The sequence below is a fragment of the Brachycentrus maculatus genome, unplaced genomic scaffold (assembly GCF_059751285.1).
Source record: "Brachycentrus maculatus isolate JH-2025_06_01 unplaced genomic scaffold, ASM5975128v1 h1tg001507l, whole genome shotgun sequence".
Taxonomy (NCBI): Eukaryota; Metazoa; Arthropoda; class Insecta; order Trichoptera; family Brachycentridae; genus Brachycentrus; species Brachycentrus maculatus.
The window spans coordinates 1-20,587 of NW_028282142.1; the positions used below are offsets into that span (position 1 = coordinate 1).

The 20,587-nt window shown below is 32.4% G+C and overlaps 3 protein-coding genes across 3 annotated transcripts; 1 reads left to right on the forward strand and 2 right to left on the reverse strand.

Moving 5' to 3' along the window:
• Positions 1-1,247: 1,247 nt before the first annotated feature.
• On the reverse strand, positions 1,248-5,743 carry LOC148298906 (uncharacterized). The gene is made up of 2 exons (XM_088276542.1): positions 5,662-5,743; positions 1,248-1,733 (listed from the first exon to the last, which is right to left on the reverse strand). The coding sequence occupies exons 1-2, from the start codon at positions 5,713-5,715 to the stop codon at positions 1,371-1,373; spliced, it is 417 nt and encodes a 138-aa protein (XP_088132668.1). The 5' UTR covers positions 5,716-5,743; the 3' UTR covers positions 1,248-1,370.
• A 5,421-nt stretch (positions 5,744-11,164) lies between these two features.
• LOC148298907 (uncharacterized) lies at positions 11,165-13,105 on the forward strand. Its single transcript, XM_088276541.1, has 2 exons — positions 11,165-11,249; positions 12,620-13,105. Exons 1-2 carry the CDS (start codon positions 11,196-11,198, stop codon positions 12,980-12,982), a joined length of 417 nt encoding a protein of 138 aa, XP_088132667.1. The 5' UTR covers positions 11,165-11,195; the 3' UTR covers positions 12,983-13,105.
• A 4,608-nt stretch (positions 13,106-17,713) lies between these two features.
• On the reverse strand, positions 17,714-19,211 carry LOC148298908 (uncharacterized). Its single transcript, XM_088276537.1, has 2 exons — positions 19,142-19,211; positions 17,714-18,124 (listed from the first exon to the last, which is right to left on the reverse strand). Exons 1-2 carry the CDS (start codon positions 19,193-19,195, stop codon positions 17,762-17,764), a joined length of 417 nt encoding a protein of 138 aa, XP_088132663.1. The 5' UTR covers positions 19,196-19,211; the 3' UTR covers positions 17,714-17,761.
• Positions 19,212-20,587: the final 1,376 nt, after the last annotated feature.

The window sequence follows — 20,587 nt, forward strand, 5'->3', positions numbered from 1 at the left end:
TATCTAATTAAAAGGATCTCTGCTAAATTAAATCTTTCTCAATCCAACAAAGAGCTGTTGTGAATTCATATGTACTGTGTCATGAGTTTCATCGTGTATCTAGGAGTTAAAAAATTGTGATTGATTGTGAATCATAGGTAGAATGGTGAATCTTACACTTGTGTAAAGTGATCAATTAACCAGCCTATAACAAGTCATAAACTCTGTTAATATTCAGACTTCTATTCTTCCTGTCTACCATATCGGGGAAGCGGCGTGATGGTAAGTTTAGATATTTATTTTATTTTTATATGGTATCCAAAAGAACACTTCTGATTGCGAACAATGTCCTTGAATGAAGCTTTCATCTGCATTCACCATACCTGTATTCATATAATTTCACCAGTTTTTCTTATTAACAACACAACAAATAACTCTTAATGGGTGAATATCCACATTTGTACCTACCATAAACAAGTATTTGGACATACTCAGTATTAAATTTAAATTCAAAATGGAAAGGTGTTGCCGCACAGCGACTGCCGAATCAATTAATGACAATTTATTTTAATTCGTAATGCGACACCTTCCATGGTTTTCCAATATAAATATGGCACAAGATTTAAAAAAAAACATATGTCCTAAAAATGAGGTTTTCCGGATTGATTACAACAGTGCTGAACCCGCAACCGGTGTGCCGTGAACCGGATACAGGTGTGCCGCGATCAAATTCAATGTATTTGACATTTTACAATTTTTTATTATGTCTTTAATGACACTATGACAAATTATGTTTCATAATATTGTCTGTTTTTCAAAATGTAGGATTTAATAATTTAACTATCTCTCTCTCAACCCTTATCCGCACCCCAATGGTGAATAGGGCACTGCATCCTATAAACGCAGAGTTATCTCGATGGTTACCACATGAAGGAAAGATGATTAGCCCTCCGCTTCGGGTACGTATTTAATAAATATTAGACTGAAAAAATCATTAATATTTATTTCACCCCTTCCCTGGAAATCGAACCCGGGACCTCCAGAACGGTAGATGAGAGTGCTGACCATAACACTACGGATGCGGATAATAATTACTTTAATGAAATAATTTTTTAATGGTCTATGTACTTAAGCTTTTGGTGTGTCGCGGAATACTAAGAATTTTAGTATGTCGTAGGTAAGAAAAGGTGGCAGAGCACTGGATTACAGGGTTTCGTTTATTTCGTAATTCATTTTCAAAACACTAGGGTAAAATTAAAAAGCGTGAGTGATTTGCGAAACATATGTTTGCCGTAGTAATTTTATTGGCGCTTAGTAAAATAGACAATAAGTACATATATAACGTACTGGTACATACTTTATACAAGGGTATTTTTGTAACTTAATCGAATTCAATCATCGTATTCATCCAGCACCGTGATGTAAGCAGGATTGATGTCGTTCAGGCATTGGAGAATCCTGTACAGCCTGCCTATTTTGGTGAAGGCCTTCCGTTCGTTGCAGAGGGCCAAGTCTACTCCGAACTTAGGGGTGCCGAGGAGGTTGCCATAATACACACTGGCCACGACGAAGTTGATAGTTCCATCCTTGTTCACCATGTCGAGGGTCTTGTGCACGCACATAACGTACAACTTCACGATGAAGCTTTCATTCGAGTAGTCGTGGTTTCTGAGCTTCTGCGCTAGAACTGGATTGACGTTGTATTGATTAGCGCAGGCATCTTGAGCCAGAAACGCGCCATAGCTGGCTGAACCCTAAAAAGAAAACAGTAAGGCATTAATATTTTATTATTTATATTTGATGCAATAACTTTGTGATTCTCCACTTTATTTTTAACCACTACCTTAAGCTCTTTTAATTGACATCTCATCAAAGATGAAGAAGAATATGGAAGTCTGGGCATTTACGGGGCTGACGACCGTCATAGGCTGTAATTAACTCCTGTAATTGGAGATAATCCAGATTTTGTGAACAAGTATTTGGACACACTCAAAATCTTGTCAATATTTTTTTAATTGCTTATATTTATTTTGACCACCCAGTAAGTCGAACCCCGGTCTCTTAGAATGGAGCCAAACGTTCTAAGAGACCACCACACTTTGTAAGGAGATAATTATTTTATTAAAATTAAACACTTGAATAATCCACTTAATCGAGTTTTATTTTTATTTACGACTAGTTTCGAAAACGACAATTGTTTTCATCTTCTGGTACAAATTAAAACTTAATGTTTTAATTTGTACCAGAAGATAAAAACAATTGTCGTTTTCGAAACTAGTCGTAAATAAAAATAAAACTCGATTAAGTGGATTAATCAAGTGTTTAATTTTAATAAAATAATCATATCATCCACAAAGTTAATGCCGAATCAATTTATAATATAGGAGATATTTTTTATAAAATAGAGACTGGTTTATAATACTTATGTTTCTTATAATACTAATGCTTGTATTTTTAACGAAAATTACCTAAATATTTTTACGAGAAAATACTTACCGTACTAGAAATAAGGATAAAATAAACTGCTATTTTTGAAAAAAATCGAAGTCCCAAAATTGTATAATGTACAAGGGTTTGAAAATAAATTATATGAGATTCCTGAATGTATAAAGATTTTTTTAATATTTTGTTGACTATCAGAAGATATAATTACGAATATATTTATATGATATAAATTAAGTTTAAAAAAAAATATTAATTGTAATATTTTCATTTCAAACCCTTATCCGCACCCCAATGGTGCATAGGGCACTGCATCATACAAACGCAGTGTTATCTTGATCGTTTACACATGAAGGAAAGGTGATCAGTCCTCCGCTTCAGGTACCAGTCCAGGGTAATATGGAATAAATATAGGAGTGAAAAACTTGGCACAATCAGGTATGTCAAATACTTGAAAGCGGCCGGGTCAGGAGTCGTAATAATCGTCGGGTATGTATGAGGAGATGCATGAATGTAGAAGAGGCAAAGAATGTTTGCAAAGACAGAGTGGTGTGGCGTTCGATTCTCTCTGCCTACCACTGCGGGGAAGCGGCGTGATGGTTAGTTAGTTAGTTAGTTAGTGAAAAAAATCACTTTTATTTTATTGACCCCCCTGGGAATCGAGCCCGGGACCTCCAGAACGGTAGCCGAGCGTGCTGACGGAGTCGGACTAATATAAGCTAACTAAAAAAAAAATAGATAAATTTAGCAAATATGGGTTAGTCGAAATGACGTCAAAAATTACGTTATTACTAGTTTATATTAATTTATTCTATTTCGTATTACGTTTTACGTAAAACGCACTAAATGCGTAGTTCGTGACGAACACGTGATGCGCACATTACGTATTCATTATGAACTACGCATCAATTACTATGTATAATGTAACACATTCACGTAGTGCGCATCACGTTTTACGTATAACGTATAACGTATTTAGAATAACTTGTTTTATTTAAATGAAAAGTAGTTTATTATTAGAATTTGTTTATAATTTATATTTGAAGCACTTACATTGTGATTTTCCATTTCTTTATTAATTTAAATATAGCTTTGTTTAAATCACAAAAAGTATTTTAACTAACAAACTAACTAACCATCGCGCCGCATTCGATTCCCTCTGCTTCCCCGCAAGGGTAGGCAGAGAGAATCGAACGCCACACCACTCTGTCTTCCACATTCATGCATCTCCTCATACATACCCGACGATTATTACGACTCCTGACGCTGCCGCTTTCAAGTATTTGACAAACTTGATTGTGCCAAGTTTTCCTCGGTCTTCCTCTGCTTCTTTTTCGAACTACATTCCCCTCATAAAATTTGTTAAACCGTTCTTTCCTCACTCATACGTTCCACATGTCCAAACCATCTCAACACACCTTTCTTAATTTTATTGTTTTAATTAATATTTTATTACAACTTTATCATAATGTCTACCGGTTTCGAAGCTAACCGCTTGTTTATAAATTTGATTAATACTAAAACACTATCTACTTTTTTAAAAAAAAACAAGATATTTTAATGGCTTTATTTTTTATGTTAATAAGCAGTCACAGTTAAAAGGGATTATGGATTTTATTCAACGGAAAAATCGTTTACTTGTGTATTTATAAGTCTGGGCATTTTCGGTCGTCAGCCCCGTAAATGCCCAGACCATATTCTTCTTCATCTTTGATGAGATGTCAGAAAATAATATGAAAATAACTCCTGTAATTGGAGATAATCCAGATTTTGTGATCAAGTATTTGGACACACTCAAAATGTTGTAAATAAATTATCTGGTGAAATTATAAGCTGAAATAATAAAAATGAAAATGGTATTTTCTGGCGTTTCTCATGTGTGTGATTATAATCCAGGATTCGGACCTCACATACTAATATATAAGAGTTTCTGCTTACTAAAAAGCTTCTTTACATCTCACCAATAGATGTCTCTAGTGAAGTTCTAGTGATTCAAGAACAAGGTTTCTAAATTGGTTCATATTGTTTTTTTTGGCATTTACTTTGTAGTAAAACATGATCAAATCTTAAATAAAGACGTTTGTTTTTAACCACTTGCGATTTATATTTATAAAATAAGATAAAAACTTTGTAGTTTTTTCTACATTAATTTTATTTGACCAGCAACCGGGTTTCGTCACAACCGACATCACTAGACTATGTCGGTAACGACGAAACCCAGTTGCTGGTCAAATAAAATTAATGTGCAAAAAACTAAATAGTTGTTAGTTTATTCTATTAAATGCAGTTCCACCAAGAAATGTCAGCACAAAACTTTAATCTAAGAAATCGTATTAAATCACTTCAAATTAAAGTAGAATATGGTATGATATACACATCGAAAGATTAAAGATAACAAAAATAATAAGACTGTTTTATGTAGAAATTGTATAAAGTAGAATATGGTATGATATACACAGCAAAAGATTAAAGATAACAAAAATAATAAGACTGTTTTATGTAGAAATTGTATAAAAAATGTAATTTTACAAAATAAATAAAAATTCAATTGAAAAAAATATATTCACGAAGGGATTGTCCTTGCAAAGAGACTACGTCTCGAAACCTGTTTACAAAAATCTCAGTGAGTCTACAAATTTTATTAAAATGAAACAGTTGAATAATCCACATTATCGAGTTTTATTTTTATTTACGACTAGTTTCGAAAACGACAATTGTTTTTATCTTCTGGTACAAATTAAAACTAACGAATAAAAATATATTTAGGTGTATATATAGGTTTATAAATATAGGTAGGGGGGTTAAGGAACAACATTTTTGTAAAAGGAAACATTGATAATAATGGTGACGTATTTTGAAACAGTATATTATTAATTATTGTTTTTATCTGAATTAAAAATTGTATGTATTTCTTAATTTTCTAAATTATTCATGACTCTACCTTTATTTGTAACAGAGTGTAATAATTTAAGTGTATGAGAGTCAAATGAGTGGTTAGCTTCCATGATATGATTTGCAAATTCTGAAAAATAATTACTCGTTAGTCCACTACGATGTTCTCTAATTCTAATTCTAAGACTTCTCGCAGTTTGGCCAATATATATTTTTTTGTTGTATACAAACATTACATACATTTTTTAAATATTAAAAAGTAAAACTGACTGATACCATAATATAAATACTATGAATATTTTAAAAATCTTTAATTTTGTTAAAATATTAAATAAATAAATATCTTACATGTCCCAAAGCAACCACGCTGGCAATCACTAAGAAGAGGAGAGTAGTCTTCATGATGAGTAGTTGGAAGAACGCAGCAGGAACTGATGATTATTTCACGAATTTCCATGGTTTATATACGATTTTTAAACCTTAAATTATGAGGATTTACATATTCAATATGTTTTTTCATGTAAAAAAATTGACGAATTCCTTTTTTATTATAATACATCCATTTTTACGCGTAGATCTATAAATACATCTATGATTTCAATGCAAAATATCTGACGTACTACACATATCTACGTGTTCGTACATTATCGTACAGTACGAATGTTTGTTATATCAACAATTCGGACAGTATCGGAGTAGGTGATTACATTTATTCTGCGATTATTTCGAACATTTTCCTTGGAAATTCTTCTTCTTCATGTGTCCTCCCCGACGTTGATCACTCGGGAGAATTTTTGTCTGTCCTGGGCAGCACGAAACAGCTCCTACACATCGCTCACTCCTTTCAAGAACGTCATAAATCAAAATACTTGATTTTTCAGGAGATCGTTTTTAAAGTTTGAAAATATGATACAACGTATTAAAAATAAATATCAAGCAACTTACTGAACTTTTTACTGTGCAACACATATTTTTAGGTAAAACCTGAATGTTTTTTCTCCATTTGAAAAATATTTAGTATATTTAAAAATAAAAATAAACAATACATTTTCTTAAAAATGCACAAACAACACTTTCTGCCCTGTAGCGGGTAAATATTAAGATAAAAATATGCCTCTTTTGCTGGGATATAGTACATTTTCTGGGCATTCCGAAAACATGCACAACTGAAAATTGACAATTTTTGATTTATGAAGTTCTTGAAAGGAGTGAGCGACATCTCTCATCCAGGTCCACTCTGAAATGTTCCGAAGCAAGGAAAGCTGCCTTCCAACCCCTCTGGAACCCTCAATCTTCCCTTTTTATTACCAGTTGTAGGATAGCATACTTTTCACCTCTCATCATATGACCAAAATACCAAGTTTTACGTAGCTTGATTGCTGTGAACAATTCTAGCTGTGCATTTGCTCTACGCAGTACTTCAACTTTTTTTTATAATGTCAGGCCATTGAAAGCTGTGCTACCGCATGCCCAGATCTGATACAGAAGCATCTAGGCTTCCTGACAGATCTGCTCTTGCTAAGCAATTTTTTAAACTAAGTTGCGAAATTTATTGAAAATGTGAAACAATATTAATTTGTATCCCGATTTTACTGTGAATTTACATATAAAAGCTTTCACTGCCAATCTAAATACATACAAGTTTTTGAATCCACCACCAAATTTTCTAGAAGTACCCCGGTGCATGCAGTGAAAGGGATTAGTATTTAGTTCAATTAGTCAGCTAGATTCGACTCCTACCCGATGCTGACTAGTACACAGACGCCCACAGCCCCGACCAGCACAGCAGACAGACAGAAATCATGTCAGGCCACGATATTTTCCACATCCTTCGGTGGATCCACATTTCAAGAGCCTCCAATGGTTAATTTTATTAACCTTGAGGGTCCATGCCTCGACGCCATAAAGAAAAACTAATCACATATTACATTTGATTATTCTTTGTCTGAGCTACAGATTTAAATTATCGTTACGGAGAAGATTTTTCATTTTATTATTGGAAAATTATTATGAATGTTGACTTACTATATAAGCGATCTCGGTGCTAGCAATGTCGAGGAGAATATATCAAAATTCCCACATTCATCGTTGACCAAAGTTGATGAATGATAAATATAGCGTAGGAACTTTGTTTGCAGTTTGTTCTACTCGTTGGAGTGTCAGAAAGAAGCCTCTAAGGAGCATATATGGCAAGAGTCTACAAGACAGAATAAGGAACACCAGGATAAGAGAAATATGCGAGATCGAATATGAAGACAATGGTATGCGCATGTGAGGAGAATGGAACCAATCCAGACTTGCACTAAATAACCAACCCCAAGGTAGATGACTCCCGGGCAGACCATCAAAGAGATGGATTGACAGCTGGTAATCGACATTACAGGAGTTTAGTCCATCATAAATTTTTATTCCTTCCAAAATACACCTGAAACATTATTGTGTTCAAACCAGTATACAAGCCTATTTTTGGTAGTTGGAAGGTATTGCTTTCTAGCAATAAGCCAAACTGCATATTATCTACACAACAACTTAAATATATATATATATACAATTTCATTCAGTAAATTTAAAATTAAAACAAAAAATATCATCTTTATCATTAGATCATTCTGTAACGGAATATATGAAACTGTTCCCTAAATTCTAACCCAAAAATTATCTTCTTTCTCGCCAAAAATACAACAGATGCCGAAAATAAAACAAACTTTTTTTTTCTTTAAATAATATAAAATAAAGATTCCATTCATATTTATATCACATATTTAATATTCCATTCTATAAATTTCCTGTTAAGTTTGAATTTATATTAAGATTAAACCTTTTTTTAGGAATAATTATCATTACTTTTTTTTCTTTCTTTTTTGTGTATGTAAAAAAGATAAAAAAATTTTTTAAAGAAACCTTTGTAAAAAGAACTTCACCTACAAGACACACAAGGTGGCTTGGTGGGTCTTTGCAATAAATATATGTAAATAATGTTTATGAATTTTTAAATGAATGCATATAAATATATATATATATATATATATATATATATATATATATATATATATATATATATATATATATATATATATATATATATATATATATATATATATATATATATATATATATATATATATATATATATATATATATATATATATATATATATATATATATATATATATATATATATATATATATATTTATATATATATATATATTTATATATATATATATATATATATATATATATATATATATATATATATATATATATATATATATATATATATATATATATATATATATATATATATATATACAGTATCTACTCAATGAATTAGGGCCACCCATTATTTTTTTGAATACTCTGAAATCATTTGGATTATTATATTTATTTTACATAAATACTTTAAGTTTTCTATTGACATCTAATATCATGTATATTACCTTCAATATTATGTAAAATATACCTGGATTATTTAAGCCTTTACAAAATTTCAAACCCTTTTTCTGAGAAAGGTCCCTAATTAGCACAGGTAGACAGATAGTTGAAAGTTCAAAAAATAGTCCTATCTCATTTATTAGTGAAGTTTCTTGAGTTCTGGTTCTTGTTTTGTTCAGAGAGGTTATATAGTTATCGTGTCTTGTGAAAAAAACTTAATTTTTAATTTTAGTTCATAAAGTATAAAAAAAATTGTAAACACAAGTGTTTTTTTTGAAAAGGACAAAATGGGAAAAAGTAAAGACATTTCTGAGGAAAAAAAGTCTAGTGTTATAGTGCTACTGAAATTAGAAATACTATCTAATAGAGAAATTTCAAAAAAAGAAAACGTTTCTCGTCAAACAGTGGACAGAATTTCAAAATCAATAAAAAATCAGTCACCCGCCACCAGCAATCGGCGAAAGAACTGTCGTAGGATTAGAAAAACAACACCGAGGACTGATCGAAAAATCATTCAAAGTACCTTAGAAAACCGTAGAGCATCAGCAAAAACATTAAAAATAAAATCGGAAGAAGAGGGTATAAATATATCGGTATCAACACTGAGGCGACGTCTTTACGAAGTAAATCTGAAATGCAGGCGCCCTGTAAAAGTACCAAAATTGACACCACGAATGAAAGCGGATCGATTAAAATGGGCCAGGCTACATCGAAATTACTCGGTAGATGATTGGAAAAAGGTATTTATTTAAATTGAATTTTCAACATATCGTTTTAGTAAATAAACTTATATATTTGAATTAAACTTAAATTTTCATTATTTTTCAGGTCATCTTTAGTGATGAGTGCCGGTTAGAAGCCGTGACAGAGAGCCGTCGATTCGTCATGAGAACACCAATGGAACGTTACAATGAGGCCTGTGTGGTAAAAGTTATCAAACACCCCCCTGCAACAATGATATGGTCATGTATTATTAACAATTTACCTGGGCCGTTGTTTTTCGTGGAAGGAACAATGAACCAAAATTCCTATAAGCAGGTCCTCGAACGAATTTTATTGCCCTTCTACCATACACTCGACCCAACAGAAGGTCCATACACCTTCATGCAGGATGGGGTACCTTGCCACCGGGCTAAATCAATAATAAAATTTTTGTCTAACAAAAATCTGCCTTTGCTCCCCTGGCCTGGAAATTCTCCGGACCTTAATCCTATAGAAAACGTATGGAGCATGTTAAAAAATAAGGTATACTCATTTCTAAATCCGACAGTAGACTGTCTAAAAAAAATATTCAAAAAATTTGGTCAGAAGACGAAGAAATAAAAAACATGATAAAACAGTGCATTTTAAGTATGCCAAAAAGAATTGAGGCAGTTATTTCTGCCAAAGGTGGAAATACTAAATACTAACTATATTTATATCAAAATATATGCATAATTTAAGCGTAATAAAGTGTTCATGTGTAAATAAAATTCAATGTTGTTTTATTCAAGGTTTTCTCTGAGTTATTCCTGTTTGAATTGAGAAATTGCGCGAAATTCTGCGTGGCCCTAATTCATTGAGTAGATACTGTATATATATATATATGTAATGAAAATACAATATAAAAATTCGCAACCATTGTTTCGCCTTGTTAAGGCATTGTTTAACTAAAATAAAAATAATATATGCATTTTGAATTTAGGTTTTACTTAGTAATTATACCACTACTTTTTAATATCACAATAGATATGCAGATGGTGTTTCGATCATGATTTTTTAATGCATCATTTTTTAATGCCAAAAATGATGTTGAAATACGAGTCACAATAGATGTAAAGAAGTAGCATATTTCTTCTTCGAACCCTTATCAGCTCCCCAATGGTTCAAAAATCACTGCATAGTTATTTTGATCGCTAACCCATGAAGGAAAGGTGATCAGCCCCCCGTTTAAGGTACCAGTCCAGGGAAATTAGTACGCGGGAGTCCAGAACGGTAGCCGAGCGTGCTGACTATAACACTATGGAGGCGGACAAAAGTGGTATAAGTAGTTACTAAGTAAAATTTAAATTCAATACGAATACATTTTACCAAAATCAAAATGAAGTGACAATTCATGAAATTACTTGGTAGACCCTAAAAATCAGTGTTTGATGTTGATATTTAAAAATATAGGAGTTCCACAAATGAAAGCCTAAATCAATCACTAAGATTGCGCATTTACTAGTATTTGTGTGTTAATAATTTTTATAATAATGCAGTATTTATAGAACCAGTAAATCTAATACTGTTATCATTGCTTTTTATAAACGCGCGTATTGACTGTGAAAAAAAAAAGATCGCACAGGCATGAAAAAGCTCATTAGGTATGAAAATCCCGATAATTTTATGCTTAAAAATCGTATATAAACCATGGAAATTCGTGGAATTATCATCAGTTCCTGCTGTGGAGTTCTTCTATCAGCTCACCATGAAGACTACTCTCCTCTGCTTAGTGATTGCCAGCGTGCTTGCTTTGGGACATGTGAGTTATTTATTTATATTATTTTATTTTTCTAAAAAGAAAAACCAACGGCGACATGAACTTCTTTTTACTATTTTTTGACATCTCATCAAAGATGAAGAAGAATATGGAAGTCTTAGCATTTACGCGGCTGAAGACCGTCATAGGCTGGTTAAGTGATCACTTTACACACGTGTAACATCACTCAAACCAGCCTATGAGGGGTCGTCCGCTTCGTAAATGCCCAGACTTCCATATTCTTCTTCATCTTTGATGAGATGTCAAAAATAATATGAGATGTAAAGAAGCTTCTTACCAAGCAGAAACTCTTATATAAGTATATGAGGTCTAAATCCTGGATTATCTAAAAAATAATATGAAAATAACTCCTGTAATTGGAGATAATCCAGATTTTGTAAACAAGTACTTGGACACACTCAAAATGTTGTAAATCATATTTTGACATCTTCACATATTCCACCTGTATTATTGTATTTTATAAAATGAATGAATACCTTAAAAGCGTTAGAGGCTACAAGTATTTGGACACACTAAAACCGTTAATTATTTTGCAACTTGCAATGACATTATATCTGGCTTTATTCCAATCCGACTCCGTAGAGTAATGGTCAGCACGCTCGGCTACCGTTCTGGAGTTCGATTCCCAAGGGGGTAAAAATAAATATAAGTAATGTTTTCACTGTAATATTTATTCAATATTACCATGGACTATTCATGACATATTCAATATTACCTGAAGCGGAGGGCTGATCACCTTTCCTTCATGTGTAAAACGATCATGATAACACTGCGTTTATAAGACACAGTGCCCTTTGCACCATTGGTGTGCGGATAAGGGTTATATTATCATTATTATTATTATTCCAATCCATCTTGGCGGAGTTTTAAAAACAATAATATTTGGGAACTAAGAACTTTGACAACCTTCATACAGACAAAAAAAATGAAGATATTGAAATGCTTAAAAAAAATTAAGAATTACCTACGACATCGCATTAATACGCACATCTTTTAAGATCTCGATAAGAATGATTTCAACTGTGTTAGATTTTTGCATTATTTGATTTGATTACTGACTTTGGGGAGAATGGAACCATCCAGACTCCCCCACATTGCACTGCATGGCTAACTCCAAGGTGGACCACTAAAAAATGGATTGACAGGCGGGAATTCACATCGCAGGAGGCTAATCCCTCCTTAAAAACAGGCCATAAGATCTACATTAAGAGAAAACGAAGAATGAGAAGAAGTTTTATCCACGACACCTCATTCATACGTACCTCTTTTAAGATTTTGATAAGAATGTTTTCGACTGATTTTTGTTTTGTATTATTTGATATGATTATTGACTCTAAGTGTTTGATTTTAAGGGTTCTGCTTCATACCAAGCGTTTTTGACCCAAGACGCCTGCGCAAGATACACTAAAGTCAACCCAGACCTCGCGGAGCAACTCAGAGATCATAACTACTCGAGTGAGAGCTTCATCTTGAAGATGTACGTCATGTGCGTGTACAAAACCCTGAACATGTTGAACAATGATGGAACTATCAACTTCACCGTAGCCAGTCAATATTATTACAATTTTCTTGGCAGCGCTAAGTTCGCTGTAGACTTGGCCGTCTGCAACGAACGGAAGGCCATCACCAAAATAGGCAGGCTGTACAGGATTCTCCAATGCCTCAACGTCCTAGATTTTGGTTATATCACAGTGCTGGATCATTACGGCGATTAAGATGAATTTGATTTTCTTAAAAATTATTTTGTATAATATATATCAATTATTATACATACGAGTACCATTTATAATAATACACGCACATATTGTTTATTATTTGGGAATAAAAATATTCGCTTACGAAAATTGTTTTATTTTATTTTTTAAAAAAATAATCACGCCGTTTCCCAGCAAGGGTGAGCAGAGATAATACAATGCCACAGCACTTAATCTTTAAAAACATCATTGACCTCTTCCACATTCATACATATCCTACAACATTTTATGTGTGTCTGAATACTTATTGACAAATCTGGATTATCTAAAATTATGGGAGTTCATATTATTTTTTGACAACTCGATATCTGATTTCCATTTTCATCACCGTCTTTGTTGAAAATTCAACAAAAAAACTAGAGATTTTTAGTTGAAATTTCAACAAAAACGAAGAAAAATATGGAGGTCCGGCCATTTGCAAGGCTTACGATAACACAGTACACATGACTTCATAACAGCTATCTATGTTGGAATGAGGAAAGCTTTTATTACGCAGAGACTCTTTTATTTGTAAGATCCAAACCTCGGACTATTTCACATACTGAGAACCGCTACGTAACTCATAAATTAATTCATACATATACGTGTATGAATTAATTTATGAAATTCGAAAACCTGATTGCAAATTTCAATACAACCTATGCTATTATTTTTTAACATCTCATCAAAGATGAAGAAGAATATGGAAGTCTGGGCATTTACGGGGTTGACGACGGTTGGCACATTCTTCTGAGAGATCGCATTTCGACTACATTCAGTCTACTTTCATCCTTCTTTTGCCAACTCCATGTTTCACTTCCATACATTAGAGTTGGATCCAGGACTCCGTTGTGCACTGCCAGTTAAGCTTCCTCTGATAGTGCTAGTGCACCATTTACTTTGTTCCCAGCATTCACTCTCCTTTCTATGTCTTTATCAATCTTACCATCCCTAGAAAACATACTACCCAAATACACGAAATCATCTACCTGTTTCATCATTTTATTAAAAAAAAAATCAACAACAAAACATCGTGACCATTGTTTCGCCTTGTTAGGGCATAATCAACCTTAATTGAAAATAAAATAAACAAATAAGTTGATCTTACATGACATAATTAGATTTTTGTATTTTAAATCGTGTATTCTTCTACAAATAAAACCCCAAATCAATAAATAAGATCCCATAGAACGTAGTAGTAATATTTAAAAAAAAATATATTTTTGTTATAGAACTGAATTTATAAAAATATTTGTTTTGGTAAAACACTCTCCTTACTGTCCATTGTTTACTTCGTGTAGTATCACTTTTTTTTCAAACTCTTTTTTGTGACTGCCGGTTTCGGAAAATCATTCCATCATCCGTTATTAAAATAATAATAAAATTATCCCATTAAAATTATGAAATCGAAAATAAAATTATTACGATTTGACAGTTGCATAATTTTTTTTTTTGAAAGAGACACTCAAAATGTTGTAAATAAATTATCTGGTCAATTTATAAGCTTAAATGTTAAAAATGAAAATGATATTTTCTGGCGTTTCTCATGTGTGTGATTATAATCCAGGATTCGGACCTCACATACTAATAAAAGAGTTTCTGCTAAGTAAAAAGCTTCTTTTCATCTCACCAATATATGTCTCTGGTGAAGTTCTAGTGATTCAAGAATAATATTTCAAAATTGGTTCATATATATAGAACTTTCAAGAATTTGAGTAGTGTGGTTGTCAATAATGGGTAGAATTGGTGAATGTTAAACGTGTGTAAAGTGATCACTTAAATCAGCCTATGACGGTCGTCAGCCCCGTAAATGCCAATACTTCCATATTCTTCGTCAACTTAGATGAGATGTCAAAAAAAATCAGATAATTATTGATAAATAATCACCTGTGGGATAATCGAAAAGATTAGGAAGAGTTCATTACTGTGGTATAGACATGTGGAGCGAATGAATAAAGGGAGAATGACTAAGAAAATATTTGTGGCGATTGTGAGCGGGAAAACAGAACGAAGAAAACCGAAAAAGACTTGGCACTGCCACTTAAAATCTGGTGGTGTCAAAAATCTGACACGAATGACTAGATGTATGGATGTGAAGGAGGCGAGGAGTGTATGTCAGGACAGAAGAGTGTGGCGTTCCATCCTTTCTGCCCACCCCTGCGGGGAAACGGCGTGATGGTGGTAGTAGTAGTAGTAGTAATTCGGATGAATTTCACCTATGCATGTTTGAAACGAATGAGCTGAATACTTCACTCATTGCTCACCAGATGGCGTAGCAATAGGCCATAATTTTTTCGCCTACTTCAAAATCCGCCAGATCCAAATTTATAAGATTTTAAAATAAATACTCTGCCGTAATGCCAATTGTGAGTTTTATTTTTTTAAATATTTATATACTTAAAAACGGCGTTGTATTTCAAATTCCGCTATCTTCACGAAACATGCCTTCTGAACCATATCGGCCAATCAGAGAGCGGGGATAGGTCGAAAATTAAGATGACGTCATTATTGGTTTGTATCCCTTTTTTTGAGATACTGAAAAAAATCCAAAAAAATGGGAAAATTGTCTATTTCATAACATTTTATCAAATGATAGACAAATCTTTGAAACATAAATGTTACCCGGAGAATTTTGCATTTTTTGTAAATTCGGCTTACATGGATCTGGCGGATTTTGAAAGTAGGCGACACAATTCATGAATATATGGAAAACGTCACCGGTATTCGGTAGGGTATCAGATCAAGTTTTAAGAGTTAGTGCAATATGGATCTTCAATAATGAGCAGAATGGTGAACGTTACACTGAAAAAAATCCAAAAATATTGGGAAAATTGTCTATTTCATAACATTTTATCAAATGATAGACAAATCTTTGAAACATAAATGTTACCCGGAGAATTTTGCATTTTTTTTGTAAATTCGGCTTACATGGATCTGGCGGATTTTGAAAGTAGGTGACACAATTCATGAATATATGGAAAACGTTACCGGTATTCGGTAGGATATAAGATCAAGTTTTAAGAAATAGTGCAATATGGATCTCCAATAATGGGCAGAATGGTAAACGTTACACAAGTGTAGGTGATCACTTATGCCAGCCAAACGCCAGGACTTAATTATTTTTTTTTATTGTACAGCTTACATTTTAAAAAAAATTAAATAAAACAATAGTTACATTAACAATAATAAACATTACATTACATTGACAGAAAATAGTTACGTTTAAAAAAAGCCAATTAAACAATTCCACAATCATGTTTAAAAACTATTAAAAAACATTCAGATATTAAACAAACAAAAAAAAACAAAAAAAAGGGTATTATATAAAATAAAAGATTTAGCAGGAAGGAGAAGGAAAGGAGAGGAATTAATGAGGGTGGTCAAAGGATTTTTTTTTCTGGGTAAGAAGTTTAAAATATATTTATAAATATACACACATACATATACATACGCATACATACACACACATATATATATATATATATATATATATATATATATATATATATATATATATATATATATATATATATATATGTATATATATATATACACACATATACATATTCATTATTTATACAGAAAAAAAATTGTCATGCACCGTTTACCCTCCACATATAACATAACTAGGTTATTGGTGGAGAGTAAACAGAGTATGACAACTTTCTACTAACCTCTTTTTTTATTATAGCAACACTTTTCCGGAAAATATCGATGTCATTAAATGTCTTGTTGTATGAGTCTATGATTCTATTAAGGGTGGTATTTTGTGAAAAAACTGTGTTGCACTATGGTACATGAAGAAGGTGAGTAGATTTAAGATCTGGGATGATCAAATTTCCATATATATGTGTTATATCAAGTTGAGACAATTTCAAAAATGGGATCATTCCTCATTTCTTTTTATTTCCTACAACTATTTTTACTTTTCTTATATCCTGTATTTTTACTTTTCTTGTGTCTTTTTGTTATAATTATAATTTATTTCTTCTTCTTCTTCATGAGCCCTTGTCTTCTACTGCTGGATATAAGCCTCTTCCCCTTCTTTCCATTTCCTCCGGTCGGTTGCTGCTTGCAGCCAGTTTCTACCCCCCACAGCGACTATGTCGTCGGACCATCTCTTTTTGGGTCTTCCGACACCTCTTTTGTTCTCCCAAGGTCTCCATCGTAAAATTCTTGGGGTCCATCTTGTGGGTTCCTGTCTTGCTGTATGTCCTGCTCACTGCTATTTGAGTTTTGCCACAAAATCCATGATGTCCCCTACCTTGGTTTTTTTCCTGGTTTATTCATTTTTATTTGATCCCTTAGGCTAAAATTAAGCATGGGTATTCCCATGGATCGCTGTGTGCACTTGAGATTTTCTGCATTAAGTGCATATGTGTTCACTGGCAGTATGCAGAATTCATGCACTTTTCTTTTTAGATCATGATCAGTGTGTCAAATAATTAAAAGAGGTCAGGCCAGGAGTTACTGATTCGGTGGGTATATGTATATGAATAAATGCATGACTACGAAACAGATGAAGAATGTTTGCAAAGGCAGAGTGGTGTGACGTTCTATTTTCTCTGTCTGCCCTTGCGATGAAGCGGCGTGGTGTTTTTTGAACATAAAAAAATATTAATTTCATATTTCTTTTATTTCTCATATGAAAAAACAATATGTTTACACATTATTACATACTGGTACGTAAACGAGAGTAAAATTTATCCGAAATATTTTTTTTTAGTAAAACAACTTCATTCCCTGAAACATCTAATTATCTTAACCCCCAATGTGATCCAGTATAGTGATGTAATTAGGATTTTTGGCGTTGAGGCATTGGAGAATCCTGTACAGCTTGCCGATTCTGGTCAAGGCTTTTTTCTCATTGCAGACAGCCAAGTCTAAGCCGAACTGAGTTGAACCAGTTATGCTGTAATAATAACTGTTAGCAGCCGCGAAGTTGATAGTCCCGTCATCGTTCAACATGTTGAGAGTTTTGTGCACGCACATGACGTACATCTTCAAGATAAAGCTCTCACTCGAGTAGTCATGATTTCTGAGTTGCTCCGCTAGATCAGGATTGACATTTGTGTACCTCATACAAAATTCCTGAGTGTAATATGCTTCGGGTGAAGTCGCACCCTGAAAAATAAACACTTGCTTTCAAAAATCAAATAAATTTATTTTATTTAAACTACATGTACAGAAAAGAAATAAGTACATGGCGGGCTTATTGCTCAAAAACAATATCTTCCAACCAACCAAAAACAGACTAGTGATATTGATCTAAACGTTTGACACCATATCGCTCACTCTTTTCAACAACGTCGTACATCAAAAACCTGATTTTTCAGGAGATCGTTTTTAAAGCTTAAGAATATAATAAAATGTATTAAAAAGAAATATCAAGTCACTGTCAGTGTACAAGTTATTGGGTTTCTTACTAGTTGGTTGAACTAACTTGTTTCTAACTAGTTGGTTTGAAACTAGTTGGTTGTTAATAAAAATGTGAGTGGATCAAAAAACAAAGACTTTTTATTTATTAAAATAATATATCAATATGATCCACAAAATTAATGCTTTCAATATTCAAAACGTTATTATCTTATACTTATAACAACTCTATATTTTTTGTAACTTAATTTTTTACTTGTAAAAGCCCTCTGGGCGTTTGTGGAAAATAAATACTTCACCTATCCCTTGACTAATACATAGAAAACCTTACCGGTATGCGAAAGGACCTAAGACCAATGCATAAATGCAGTTTTCAGGAATTAATGCTCTCATATAAAAAAAGGGAAGAACGATACGTGATTCATATAAACTTGTTTTGAATATTGAAAGCATTAACTTTGTGGATCATATTGATATATTATTTCGAGAAATAAAAATACTTTGTGTTCTGATCCACTCATATTTTTATTAACCAACTAGTTTCGGCAACAACCTGTTGCCCTCTTCAGGGTTTCATTTATTACTAATAGTAATAAATGAAACCCTGAAGAGGGCAACAGGTTGTTGCCGAAACTAGTTGGTTAATAAAAATGTGAGTGGATCAGAACACAAAGTATTTTTATTTCTCGAAATAAAACATGTAAACTTGAATCACTTTAAAGTTAATGTTCTCAATAGAAAAATAAGAATAATTAAATATCTTACATATCCCACAGCAACCACGCTGGCAATCAACAAGAAAAATAGAGTAGACTTCATGGTGAACTGTTGGAAGAACTCCGCAGAAGCAACTGATGACAATTCCACTAATTTCCATGGTTTATATACGATTTTTAAGCATTATTAATGAGTTTTTTTTCATGATAATGTGATTGGTGATTTTTCCTTCTCAATACGCGTGCCTGTAAAAAATATTCACAATCGTCTAAATAATAATTTATTTGTGAAATACAATATTGGTTTACACTATTTCAAATTATTTGTCGAGTCGAAACGCATCACCTTATATTTATTCACATTGGGGAGTTTTTATTATTGAATTATTTATTTATTTATTTTACCATTTATTTATGAATTTAATTGCATCCTCGTATATTGCGATGATGAATTTTTCTTATAATTTTTTGACATCTCATCAAAGATGAAGTGGTATAGCACCCAGACCAATTGAAAATAAATATTTACAATATTTTGAGTGCGTCCAAAAATCTGGATTATCTCCAATTATAGTAGTTTTTTTATATCATTTTTTGACATCTCATCAAACATGAAGAAGAATATGGAGGTCTGAGAATTTACGGAGCTGACGACTATCATAGGCTAGTTTAAGTGATCACTTTACACACCTGTAACATTCACAAATTGTACCCATTATTGACAACCACACTACTCAAATTCTTGGAAGTTCTGTATATATGAACCAATTTAGAAACCTTGTTCTTGAATCACTAGAACTTCACTAGAAACATCTATTGGTGAGATGTAAAGAACCTTTTTACTAAGCAGATCTTAGAAGTCTATATATACTTATATATGAACCAATTTTGAAACATTGTTCTTGAATCACTAGAACTTGAGACATACATATATGTATTGGTGAGATGAGTTGAAGCTTTTTGTTGAACTGAAACTCTTTTATTATTTACTCTTTTATTGAAGATAATCCAGAGTTGTTAGCAAGTATTTGAACATACTCAAAATGTTGTAAATGAATTTCTCTCTTGAGAATTGGTTTGGTATTGCAGTGAGTCGTTTTAAACTATATTTGATACATTGTCCAATTAGAATCAATAGACATAATCAATAGACATAGTCATACCTTTTATAATCCAGCACCAACAAAGAACTATTCAAAAAATTCCTTTATTTATCGAAGTTGTGGGAAATTTAATGAATGTTGTACCCACCTTGATATGTTCTACTCCAATCTTTCAAAATTTAAAGCTAAACTGTTCGAAATCTTATAAACCTAAAAAAGTAATTCTATTCCCTGTCCTTTCCTTTTCTCTTTTCCTATCACTGGCATCTCCTTTTCTCTTTATCCCATCCTTGTCTCATGTCTCTTCCTTTATATAGACCTCTCTTATGTATAGTTGTGAAGAACTATAATTGGTACTCATGATTTTATTTTTTGTATTCTGTATGTATCAT